Genomic DNA, 13,076 nt, shown 5'->3' on the forward strand with positions numbered 1-13,076 from the left:
AGCTCTGGGGAATACGACCGTGGTCGAATAATGCATCTCAAGGAACTGGGCAGTGAGAAGACGAAGCTTCACGTACCGATGTTCGGCTTGGTGATTTTCAAAGCAACACTTGAACAAAGAGTTACTGGCTTGAACCAACCGTCTTTGTCACTCACAGTGTGACCTATTTCCCTGCAATGAGCAGAAAATAAAACTGAGAATTCAGAGCCAGCACCAGGAGAAATGAACTATTCCCTCGACTGCTTCTCACCTTCACAAGCGAAAGATTATTCCTTGCAGGATCACCAAATGTAAAAGAGAAAAGGTGGTTTGATTTTGCCACGAGTGAAAACTTTGGGAAGAAAAATGTGGGTGTTAGTGGAATGCTTATTAAGCTGTTTCCTTGGTCCCCCTCACCTCCCATACTTTTAAGTCAGTGCCTTGTCTCTCACGCACAAATAGCGTCTGGTACTTCGGTGGCAAGGAGTGCAGTGACAGATGGAGGTATCCTGTGTACCATTATAGAAGCTTTTCCTCTAACCCAAGTTAGACTTGGAGCGCTCAGGGATCTTGCTATCTCTCAACATGAAGAACATTTCTCCTTAGAACTGTAATCCGGTTTAGAATGTCATCGTTGCTGCCTCCCTTCCTTCCAGGAGCACATTCGCCTGCGTGCTCACTCACACACTCACACGTTCAAAAAGAGTCCATCCGATTCTGGCAGTAGGCTCAAAACGATTCATAATGACGCGAATAACATCCCAACTGTAAATATGGATTCGTCTACTTGAGGCTGTGTCTCATTTCACCATAGAGGAAAATTATGTCATTTCGAACAGTGATAAAACGCGAAGAGCTTCGATCTTCTGTAAATGGCTCTCACTTTGAATTGCGGGGGAAAAAAAATCACTAATTGGGAATAGCCAGAGAAGGGGGAATTTGGTGAGCGCCCAAGGCCAATCTCAAAATATTTTATTTCATGCCAGTGTGGTAGAGGGAAGGGAGTGTGGCTTCGCTGTTTGCCGCTTTTGCATTTTCCACATCTGGCCTACAGACCTAATTCTAACTTGCAATCTTGCTTGATGAAATTCGATCTTCGTATTTAAATACCTTTCAATTTGGGACGATTTAACCATTGCAGCAGTTGAAAAAACAAACCCTGCGCATTATCTGTGAAACTAATATGAAAAAAGAAAAAAATATGCTGCAAACACACAAATCGCAACCATTGTCTTTTACACTCACATACACACACATACACATAAACAATCGGGAAAGATGGGGGAGGGGAGCGAGTGAAAAGAGAGAGACACACAGATACAGACCGACGAGAGTCAATGAGAGTCAAGTTAACGCTTTCTCCACCCCGTTGCACAAGTACCCCCCCTCCCGCGGTTAATTAATTCCAAACAAAGCAAGCCAATCAAGAAATGCATTATTATTTTCAAGCAGAGGGAGGCAAGTGGCATGTATTTTTAAATTAATTTATTTATTTGGAGGACATTAATTCTCGGTCTGAGGCTGATTTTCAAACCGTTTGCAAAGCGCGGCTCCATTGTTCGCCCGGCGCGCAGGCCCCGCCCCCTGCTTTGTGTGCGGCGCGCGGATTGGCCGACGGGCGCGGGGGCCGCGTCAGCGCCCGCGAGCCCATTCATCTGTGCACTTGGGCGTTGGACCCCGCATCTTATTAGCAACCAGGGAGATTTCTCCATTTTCCTCTTGTCTACAGTGCGGCTACAAATCTGGGATTTTTTTTATTACTTCTTTTTTTTTCGAACTACACTTGGGCTCCTTTTTTTGTGCTCGACTTTTCCACCCTGTTTCCCTCCCTCCTGTGCTGCTGCTTTTTGATCTCTTCGACTAAAAATTTTTTAACCGGAGTGTATTTAATCGGTCTGTTCTGTCCTCTCCACCACCCCCACCCCCCTCCCTCCGGTGTGTGTGCCGCTGCCGCTGTTGCCGCCGCCGCTGCTGGTGCTGCTGCTCGCCCCGTCGTTACACCAACCGGAGGCTCTTTGTTTCCCCTCTTGGATCTGTTGAGTTTCTTTGTTGAAGAAGCAAGCATGGGTGCCCAGTTCTCCAAGACCGCAGCGAAGGGAGAAGCCGCCGCGGAGAGGCCCGGGGAGGCGGCTGTGGCCTCGTCGCCTTCCAAAGCGAACGGGCAGGTAAATTCTACCTGTGGTTCTGTCATTTCTTTGGTGTCTTTCTCTAGTCTCTATGCTTCTCCTTCCCTCCTGGTGGCTCCCAAGGCGCATTCGTGGACAGGAGTATAGCCGGATTCTAGTCTGAAAGTTGAATAGAAATGGATAGCCTAAATTTTGGATTTTTCATAGCAGGGGTCTCCCCCACACTAAAGGAGTGGTTCCTTAGAATCCTGGAGAATTCTTGAGTAGACGGGAGGAAAGGAGTGATAAATCGTCTAAAATGGCGTGGTTTGGAAATTGGCAGAACGTGACTAGCTAGGTGCCCTCCCCACCACCCCAGCCAGGTTGCATTTGTGTTTGGGGGCACAATGGTGTTTGAGTAGCTCTCGTTTGTTGTCGAGGCTGGGTCGTCTTCGAGATTTCTGAACTGGTGGTGTGATTGTGTGGGGGGGGGGAGTCCGGAGGGGGGGCGCAACAGGGATGGTGGTGGAGAAAGGCGAGGAGGGAAGTGCTGTCTTATTGTATGCCGCAGCGGCTTGCCCTGAGTTCTTGGAAAGGTGACTGGCTGGGGCTGAACAGAGGGCTTCGGTACTTTTAGATGGGGCTTTCCCACTGTCCTGAATCTTTATTCGTAGCTGTCTGTGGAATCACACACCTATTTTATTTTAAAATGGAATCTGTAGGGTGGGAACACTCGGTGGGTCCTTTAAGAACCTTTCCAGATGGTCAAAAAGAGGCGGTTCGTGCGTTTCGGTCGGGATTGTTCGTGTGCGTGGCGCCTCGACCACCCGCGGGGGCCGCCCAGCGCTGCCCAGACCCAGGCAGATCGCTACAGTTGGGTGGACGCGAGAGGTCGGCCATGGGTGGCTGCTTCGCAAACACTGGGCACCCACCACGCCTCTTTTCCTAGAGAAGAGATCGTGTCGCTTCGTCTGCTCTAAACTACTGGGGAAAGCGAGGTCTGCCAAGGCTTTAAACCCGTTAAAAATGCAAAATGAACCGCCAAGGCGAGCCCAGGCTTCGCAGAATCACGAGCTTAGTAGAGCCCAGGAGAAGGTGGGCGTGGAAGTAGAGGCGAGACCTCAGAAATAATGGGTTTCCCCCTGGCTGGTCGGTTTCAGCCCGACCGGGAGGCCAGGAAGCCACCTGAGCTTTGTTTGCGGACTGCTGGGCTGCGCGTTCCGGGCTCGGGGGCGCCTCGGCCTGCGGGCAGGGCCTGCCTGGGCAGGGCGGGGTGGCCCGGCGACTCCGCCCCTCCCCGCCCGCCTGCACCCAGAGCGGCGCGGTGGAGGCACAGCGCCCCCTGCCGGTCCCAAGGCCGTGGGCGGGCGCAGGGCCTCCGAGCGCCCAGCGCGGGCGCTTCTGGCTCGAGTGCTGTGGTCCCCCTGGGAATTTCTGGTATTTTTGAAGAGGCCTTTATGTATTTAGAGCGAAAGAGGGATGTGTAACGTAAGCGCGGACCACCAGCTCTGGCTCTGTGACTTCTTCCAAAGGGCGTTTGCTGTGTCCAGTATTCTTTGGCACCTTTTTTCCCCTAAGCCCCCCATAAGGCGAGGGCTGGCAGGTTAGCCTTTGCTTGGTACGTTTCAGACTTCGTCTTTAGGGTGCACTTGCTGAATGCCTGGGACCACTGCCGTATTTGGGGGCTACAGTCGTGTTTTTCGGGGTCTCCGGACAGCGGTGCCTATTTCCTCGTTCGTGGGGCTCTCGTCGGGGCCTCCACCCGCACCTCCCCGTAACAGCGGGGGTGGGGTCTCGGTGGCCACAGGGGCCTTAGGGGCTTGCGGGCACCCCCGGTCCAGGGCTCGGGGCGGGAATGGCGGCAGCCTCCGCCACTTAAGTGACGCTCCCGCTTTCTCTGCCCCTTAGGAGAATGGCCACGTGAAGGTAAACGGCGACGCTTCGCCCGCGGCCGCCGAGTCGGGCGCCAAGGAGGAGCTCCAGGCCAACGGTAGCGCCCCGGCCGCCGACAAGGAGGAGCCCGCGGCCGCGGGGAGCGGGGCGGCGTCGCCTGTCGCGGCGGAGAAAGATGAGCCGGCCGCCGCTGCCCCTGAGGCCGGGGCCAGCCCGGTAGAGAAGGAGGCCCCAGCGGAGGGCGAGGCTGCCGAGCCGGGCTCGCCCTCGGCCGCAGAGGGGGAGGCAGCGTCGGCCGCCTCCTCCACGTCTTCGCCCAAGGCCGAGGACGGGGCCACGCCCTCGCCCAGCAACGAGACCCCGAAAAAAAAAAAGAAGCGCTTTTCCTTCAAAAAGTCTTTCAAGCTGAGCGGCTTCTCCTTCAAGAAAAACAAGAAGGAGGCTGGAGACGGCGGTGAGGCTGAGGCGCCCGCTGCCGAAGGCGTCAAGGACGAGGCCGCCGGGGGCGCCACAGCGGCCGCCGCCGAGGCGGGCGCGGCCTCCGGGGAGCAGGCAGCGGCGCCGGGCGAGGAGGCGGCCGCGGGCGAGGAGGGGGCAGCGGGTGGCGACCCGCAGGAGGCCAAGCCCGAAGAGGCCGCCGTCGCGCCAGAGAAGCCGCCCGCCAGCGAGGAGACCAGAGCTGCGGAGGAGCCCAGCAAGGCGGAGGAGAAGAAGGCCGAGGAGGCCGGGGCCAGCGCCGCCGCCTGTGAGGCCCCCTCCGCCGCCGGGCCCGGCGCGCCCCCGGAGCAGGAGGCCGCCCCCGCGGAAGAACCCGTGGGCGCAGCCGCCTCGTCAGCATGCGCAGCCCCCTCACAGGAGGCCCAGCCCGAGTGCAGTCCAGAAGCCCCCCCAGCGGAGGCGGCAGAGTAAAAGAGCAAGCTTTTGTGAGATAATCGAAGAACTTTTCTCCCCCGTTTGTTTGTTGGAGTGGTGCCAGGTACTGGTTTTGGAGAACTTGTCTACAACCAGGGATTGATTTTAAAGATGTCTTTTTTTATTTTACTTTTTTTTAAGCACCAAATTTTGGTTTTTTTCTCCCCTCGCCACAGATCCCATCTCAAATCATTCTGTTAACCACCATTCCAACAGGTCGAGGAGAGCTAACACCTTCTTCCTCTGCCTTGTTTCTCTTTTATTTTTTATTTTTTTGCATCAGTATTAATGTTTTTGCATACTTTGCATCTTTCTTCAAAAATGTAAACTTTCTTTGTCAATCTATGGACATGCCCATATATGAAGGAGATGGGTGGGTCAAAAAGGGATATCAAATGAAGTGATAGGGGTCACAATGGGGAAATCGGAGTGGTGCATAACATTGCCAAAATAATGTGCCACTAGAAATGGTGTAAAGGCTGTCTTTTTTTAAAAAAAGAAAAGTTATTACCATGTATTTTGTGAGGCAGGTTTACAACACTACAAGTCTTGACTAAGAAGGAAAAAGGAAAAAAAAAAAACACCAATACCCAGATTTTAAAAAAAAAAGATCATAGTCTTAGGAGTTCATTTAAACCATAGGAACTTTTCACTTATCTCATGTTAGCTGTACCAGTCAGTGATTAAGTAGAACTACAAGTTGTATAGGCTTTATTGTTTATTGCTGGTTTATGACCTTAATAAAGTGTAATTATGTATTACCAGCAGGGTGTTTTTAACTGTGACTATTGTATAAAAACAAATCTTGATATCCAGAAGCACATGAAGTTTGCAACTTTCCACCCTGCCCATTTTTGTAAAACTGCAGTCATCTTGGACCTTTTAAACACAAATTTTAAACTCAACAAAGCTGTGATAAGTGGAATGGTTACTGTTTATACTGTGGTATGTTTTTGATTACAGCAGATAATGCTTTCTTTTCCAGTCGTCTTTGAGAATAAAGGAAAAAAAATCTTCAGATGCAATGGTTTTGTGTAGCATCTTGTCTATCATGTTTTGTAAATACTGGAGAAGCTTTGACCAATTTGACTTAGAGATGGAATGTAACTTTGCTTACAAAAATTGCTATTAAATTCCTGCTTAAGGTGTTCTAATTTTCTGTGAGCACACTAAAAGCGAAAAATAAATGTGAATAAAATGTACAAATTTGTTGTGTTTCTTTATGTTCTAATAATGCTGAGACTTCTAGGTCTTAGGTTAATTTTTAGGAAGATCCTGCATGCCATCAAGAGTAAATTTTCTTGTGGTTCTTAATCTGAAATTTTCAAGCTCTGAAATTCATAATCCGCAGTGTCAAATTACGTTCAGGGAGATCTTACAACATTCCATGTCAAATCTGTTACCCTTTATTGGCTTTTAGTTTTCATTTAAGAATTGAACATAATTTTTATTGTAGTTATATAGCATGTCAGATTAAATCATTTAGAACAAAAGGGGTGTGAACCTAAGACTATTTAAATGTCTTATAAAAAATTTCATGAAGCCATTTTCTTGTCATTCAGGTCCAGAAACAAATTTTAAACTGAGTAAGAGTCTATGGAATCCATATTGCAGATGGGTCATGAAATGTGGCCAAATGTATTTCAAAAATTGATGGTGTATTACCTGCTATTGTAATTGCTTAGTGCTTGGCTAATTTCCAATTTATTGCTTAATATGTTATATTTTAAGAAAACAGGTTTATGTAAAAAAGTAATAGCGTTGGATGGATGATGTCAGTTCATGGGCCTTTAGCATAGTTTCAAGCACTTTTTTTTTTGGAAGCGTGTTAGCATCTTGTTACTCAAAGGATAAGACAGACAATAATACGTCACTGCATATTAATAATCTTTACTATTTTACCTCCTCTGCTCTTTACCACCCGATAACTGGATATCTTTTTCTTCACGGGATCCTAAACTGACTTGAATTTTAAGATATGTATCAAAGATCATTACTTCATTGAATGCACATCTCTTTTGCTCTTGTTGAGCAGTGTGCAGTTAGGGTTCATGATAAATCCTTGAACCACATATGTAACAACTGAGTGCCAAATCTAAACTCATTAGAAAAATAACAAATTAGCTTTTGACAAACACTCTTAATTGGAATAATAGATCAAAAATAGTGGTTCATGACCTTACCAAACACCCTTGCTACTAATAAAATCAAATAACACTTAGAAGGGTGTGCATTTTTAGTTAGGGTTTCTTGATCTTGGAGGATGTTTGAAAGTTAAACACTGAATTTGGTAACCAAAGGACTGATTTATGGGTCTTTTCTATCTTAACCAACTTTTTCTTAGTTACCTAGATGGCCAACTACAGTGCCTGGTATGTAGTAGGACTCAGTAAAAAAGTGGATTTTTAAAAATAACTCCCAAAGTGAATAGTCAAAAATCCTGTGTAGCAAACTATTATATATTGCTGAGTTTGTTCTTTTAACAGATGGAATTTATTAAGATGCATTATTTTGATTTTCTTCACTGCCTAAAACACTTTGGGTGGTATTGATGGAGTTGGTGGGTTTTCCTCCAAGTGATTAAATGAAATTTGACGTATCTTTTCATCCAAAGTTTTGTACATCATGTTTTCTAACAGAAAAAAAATGTTAATATGGCTTTTTTGTATTACTAAACATAGCTTTGAGATTAAGGAAAAATAAATAACTCTTGTACAGTTCAGTATTGTCTATTAAATCTGTATTGGCAGTATGTATAATGGCATTTGCTGTGGTTACAAAATACTTCTGGGTTATAATAATCATTTGATTCAATTCCTATTGCTTGTAAAATAAAGTTTTACCAGTTGATATAATCAAGCCTGCTAAAATAGGATTTTTTTTCACAAATTTTGTTTTAAAATGCAAGTATTTTTAGAGAAAGTTTTGAAATCTTAGGTGTTAAAGGTGAGCATTCAATTTAAAAGATTTAAATGATATACTTGGCATTATACTTAACATATAAAATTATATCCATTGAAGATGAGTTGTATGCCCCTAAGCCAATTAAAAATTTCAATGATAGAACTTGATAATATGTTTGAGAAACAATGGAATATATAAATATAAACTTAATATAACTTTGCAATTGAAAAGGATTTGGGGTACTTTTTGCAGCCATATATATATATATTTATTATTTATTTAGAGATGGGGGTCTTACTATGTTGCCCAGTCTGGTCTTGAACTCTGGGCTTAAATAATCCTCCTGCCTAGGCCTCCCAAAGTTCTAGGATTACGGGCGTCAGCCACCATGTATCACTGGACATGCAGCCATAGTTTTTAGATAGCTCCTTGACTGGTAGTTGGTAGGGGAGTATAGTTTAATGTAGCCTAAGTCAAGCCTGAAAATTTTTTAAAAGTATTTTAGAAGTGTATTAGCTTTTAACTTCTCTTTAATCATCCACTGCAAATTGAGCATTTTTTCCCTCTCCACATCCTATGAAAGTAGAGTGTGCCATAAAGGAATTTTAAAATGCTTTTAATCTGTAAATGTTCCAGTCCCGGTTGGGAATTCAATTTACAGCACTCTTTTTAAACTATACTCAAGCGTGCTCTTCTGAAAATGGAAAACAAATACTTTTAAAAAGGTTAGGTATGAATTTCAATAACTTTAGGATTTTCTATGTATTTTCAATATTTTAAAAGTATTCAATAGATAGGTGTAGTTGACTAAAACTGATGAGATTATCTTTTTTCTATTTTACCTTTATTCTAATAATATGCCAATCACTAATGAATTATAAAAAGCAATCTTTTCAGTGTTACTTATTTACATATGTTTTTCCTTTAAGTTGTAAGTAGGTAAAATTAAGATAAATTTTTTTGGTCTGGAATTTATTCAACCCAAAAGATTTTTTGAAATTCCTCTTTCAGAGACATATATGGAAATGCATGTACCGTTTAGAGTTATGACTCATAATTAAGATAAATGATAGTTTGATCTCCTGCCTAATACTTTGAGTGATAATAACTTACTGTAAGCCATACCTTTTCTCAAAAGATGAGGATTTGGCATCATTTAGAAAAACTGTCTTCTGGATAATAGGCATTTTTTGTTAAATTCTAAAAATACTTTGAATCTTAAAAGCATCAACTAAATTAATGAATAAACCTTTCAACACCAATGTAAGGGAAACCCCATATTTAGGTATATAAGTTGTGTTTCATTATTAAGAAAGAAAAAAAACTCACAACTCTTTACAGGTTTGTGATGAAAATGTGAATGAAACTTTCTTTTAAATTCTTGTTTATTGGAATTGAAATCTAAATATTCAAAAATAAATTGTGTAACTCTTTATAGAATTCTGGGGTAATTATGGGCTCTAACTCCACGTTTTTGTTTTTTTGTTGTTGTTGTTTTTGTTTTTGTTTTGAGATGGTGTCTCATTCTGATTGTCCAGGCTGGAGTTCAGTGGCCCAATTTTGGTTCACTATCACCTCCTGGGTTCAAACATTCTTGTGCCTCAGCCTCCCAAATAGCTGGGATTATAGGTGGCACCACCACGCCCAGCTAATTTTTGTCGTTTCGCTATTTTGGCCAGGCTGGTCTTGAACTCCTGGCTTCAAGCAATCCACCTACCTCAGCCTCCCAAAATTCTAGAATTAGAGGTATAAGCCACCACACCCTGACAAAATACATTATTTATAAGCATTTTTTTCAGGTCTTTGATAGAGTCTAAATGAAGTTAAATACACAGGTAAATGGAATAGTATGCCCTTAGAAATACAAGAAGGGAAAAAAAAGTAAAATAACATTTTATATTAAACAAATTTAAATCTAAAGGATTTCATTTAAAGATTATAATGTTGAGAAAGCTAAATTAATGTTTGCATTGATTCTTTATAATGCTTACTAATGTGCAGTGTTGAAATGCATTCAAGGAACAAGATACTCAGCAATCCACTTCTACAGTATTTTGCTTTCTCTGTAACGGTATTCTCCTTCTCCCCTCCTTCCTCCAGCTCAGTCCTCCAAACAGAAAATCCAGTCACCCCAAAATGCTACAAAAGTCTGCTTGAAGAAATGTTTGGAAGGATACTTCAGCTATAAAAATCATTATTCTGAGATTCTATGTTGACTTTACTTGATAAAGATAATTTTACAGGAGACAATCGAAATTACGGATGTGGAAAAGAGATCTAATTACAAGAAGTCTAGATAAAAACATGACTCTCCAAAAACAATTTTTTTCCTATTTCAGTGCCTTAAAATTGTTTTAAAAACAAACTCTTGGATAATTTTGAAGCAGATTTCAGATTATAAATCTTTTTTTCCTGTAACTATTTTAGGATGTATTTTTAGAAGATAAAGATTCAACAAAACCCATAGTACCATTACCACACCTGCAAAAATGAAAAATTTCTTGTTGTCATTAATATCCAGCCAATGCACAAATTTCTCCAATAATCTTATTTTTTCCCCATATTTCATTGATTTAAATCTGAATCCAAATAATATTCTGTGATAATTTTATGTGTCAACTTAACTGGGTTAAGGGATAGCCAGATAGCTGGTAAAAACATTTCCGGGTGGGTCTGTGAGAGAAATTTTAGAAGAGACTAGCATTTGAAGCAGTAAACTGAGTAGAGAAGAACCACCCTTATCAATATGGACAGACATCATCCAATCTGTTAACGGTTCAAATAGAAGAAAAAGAGAGAAGGGCAAATTCTCTCCCCCTTTGAGCTGGGACATTCATCTTCTCCTGCCCTCTGAAATCAGAGCATCAAGTTCTTGAGTTTTCAGAGTCCAAGACTACACCAGTAGTCCCAGTTTCTCTGGCCTTCAGACTCAGACTGCATTACAACATTGGCTTTTTTGGTTCTCCAGCTTGCAGATGGGGTGTTATGGAACTTCTCACCTTCCATAATCACATGAATTGACTCTCATCAAAAATTTCCTCTTATATATTCATACATATCCTCTTGGTTCTATTTCTCTGGGGAACCCTAACACATAGCCATCAATTGCATCTGGTAAGCATATCTCTAAAGTGTCTCTATCCATGTCTTTATTTTTCCCTTGCAATTTATTTGTGCAAAAAACTAAATTGTTTGTTCTATAGTTTCCATGGCATGAATTTTGCTGATTGTATCTCATGCCGCACTTTAGTACATTCCTTTGTCTTTTTTATATCCCTTGTGGTTTCTGTAAATTGATGAATAGATTTAAAGGCTTGATCAGATTCAGGTTCAAAAAATGGAATTGTAGAAAATGGTGTATATTTCTACCAGGAGGCACATAATGTTTAGTTGTTTCTTTTCTGGGTTCTTTTCAAAGCCATTGCTTTTTGCTTAGATTCATTAATTAAATCGGGATTGCCACACCTTGTTATTGTAATTACCATTCCTTTCTCATTTATCAACTCAGTTACTTTTTATTTTTTAACTGCTCCTTGCAGAGCAGGGTTACCCTTAGGCAGTGTGCCCACAATAGCTGATGCTCAGTTACTTTTTAAATTTTCCTGTCTTTTTAAAGACAGGGTCTAGCTATGTTGCACAGGCTGGTCTCAATCTTCTGGGCTCAAGTGATCCACCTGCCTCAGCCTCCCAAAGTGCCGGGATTACAGGCATGAGCCACTGCACCTGGCCTCTTCAGTTACATTTATAAAGAGAAACTTTCCTTCATTATCATGTTATTCAAAGTACGTTTATTTATGGAAAGACAGAAAAAAATGTTTGCTTCTTTCCCTTTATTTACTACTTTCCAGAATAATGAATTAATTCTCTAGTATTCTCCAAAGTGACTGATAAGGTTTTGCTGTGTCCTCACCCAGATCTCATCTTGAATTCCCATGTGCTATGTGAAGGACCGGTGGGAGGTAATTGAATCATGGGGGAAGGTCTTTCCCCTGCTGTTCTCGTGGTAGTGGATAAATCCCACGAGATCTGATGGTTTTAAAAAAGGATTTCTCTTGCACAAGCTCTTTTCTCGTCTGCTGCCATGTAAGTTGTGCCTTTCACCTTCCACCATGATTATGAGGCTTCCCCAGCATATGGAACTGTAACTCCAATTAAACCTTTCTTTTGTAAATTGCCCAGTCTTGGGTGTGTCTTTATCAGCAACATGAAAACAGACAATACAGTCACCAACAATTGCATTTGTTTACTTAATATCATTATGTACTTAGATTTAAATTTTTATGTAAGCAATATAAGTGATACTCAAAATGACCCAAGGTAGATTGTCTTTTAAAGTTAATAATAGAACTCAATAAGTAAAATCAGTTTAAATTTATTGAGATGCTACTTGGGAATTTGCTAAAAGGTAAATGAAACTCAATATTTACTCAGAAGTGGATTTACTTATATGTCCTGTCACACCCCTACATTTTAGTTGGGTTATCATACTGAGGAGCCTTTCACTGTACACAATTTTAAAGAAATGAGAGTCATGTCAACTTTTTTCTTACCTTCTAATTACTGCAATGTAGTTACATTTAAGTGCCATCAAACATTTATCAACATAACACATTACTCCATGTACTAAGAAAAATGTTTAGAAATTTACTAACATGAGGAGACTCAGCCATCATCAGTCACTGGAGACACATGTGTTGGCACTTGGTGAAGCAGTACACTAAATAGAACATGTTGGTCAATAGTCAATACTAATTAACATAGCAAAATATTAAAACTTTTAACATAAAATGCAGTTCAAAGAAATTGGCAATTTTTTTTCTTTCTTTTTTTTTTTTTTTTTTTTTTTGAGACCGTTTCACTCTTATCACCCAGGCTGAAGTGCAATGGCATGATCTCTACTCACTGAAACCTCCGCCTCCTGGGTTCAAGTGATTCTCCTGCCTCAGCCTCCTAACTAGCTGGAATTACAGGCATGTGCCACCATGCCTCGCTAATTGTTGTATTCTTAGCAGAGGCAGAGTTTCACCATGTTGGCCAGGCTGATCTCGAACTTCTGACCTCAGGTGATCCACCCACCTTGGCCTTCCAAAGTGCTGGGATGACAGGCATGAGCCATTGCACCTGGCCTACAAATTGGCAATTTTTAAGGAAAAATGATACTGCAGAGCCCAGAGTGTCTTATGGCAGGATTACTTCACAGCTTTATATAAAAGAACTTTTAAGGGTGTTGGATTTAAGTGACCACAGGATAACATTTCTTTCTAAGTAAACCAACAACGAAAG

The 13,076-nt window shown here is 42.3% G+C and overlaps 1 protein-coding gene across 1 annotated transcript; it reads left to right on the top strand.

Annotated features, from left to right (window-relative positions):
• Positions 1–1,913: 1,913 nt before the first annotated feature.
• MARCKS (myristoylated alanine rich protein kinase C substrate) lies at positions 1,914–7,744 on the top strand. The gene is made up of 2 exons (XM_002747046.7): positions 1,914–2,144; positions 3,993–7,744. Exons 1-2 carry the CDS (start codon positions 2,043–2,045, stop codon positions 4,884–4,886), a joined length of 996 nt encoding a protein of 331 aa, XP_002747092.1. The 5' UTR covers positions 1,914–2,042; the 3' UTR covers positions 4,887–7,744.
• Positions 7,745–13,076: the final 5,332 nt, after the last annotated feature.

This window comes from Callithrix jacchus, chromosome 4 (assembly GCF_049354715.1).
Source record: "Callithrix jacchus isolate 240 chromosome 4, calJac240_pri, whole genome shotgun sequence".
In the NCBI taxonomy this organism is placed as follows: domain Eukaryota; kingdom Metazoa; phylum Chordata; class Mammalia; order Primates; family Cebidae; genus Callithrix; species Callithrix jacchus.

Bases quoted from the DNA above. Each gene is read 5' to 3' on its own strand.
- MARCKS (XM_002747046.7), top strand. From the start codon at position 2,043: ATGGGTGCCCAGTTCTCCAAGACCGCAGCGAAGGGAGAAGCCGCCGCG. The intron at 2,145-3,992 runs GTAAATTCTACC...TCTGCCCCTTAG, and splicing joins CTTCCAAAGCGAACGGGCAG to GAGAATGGCCACGTGAAGGT.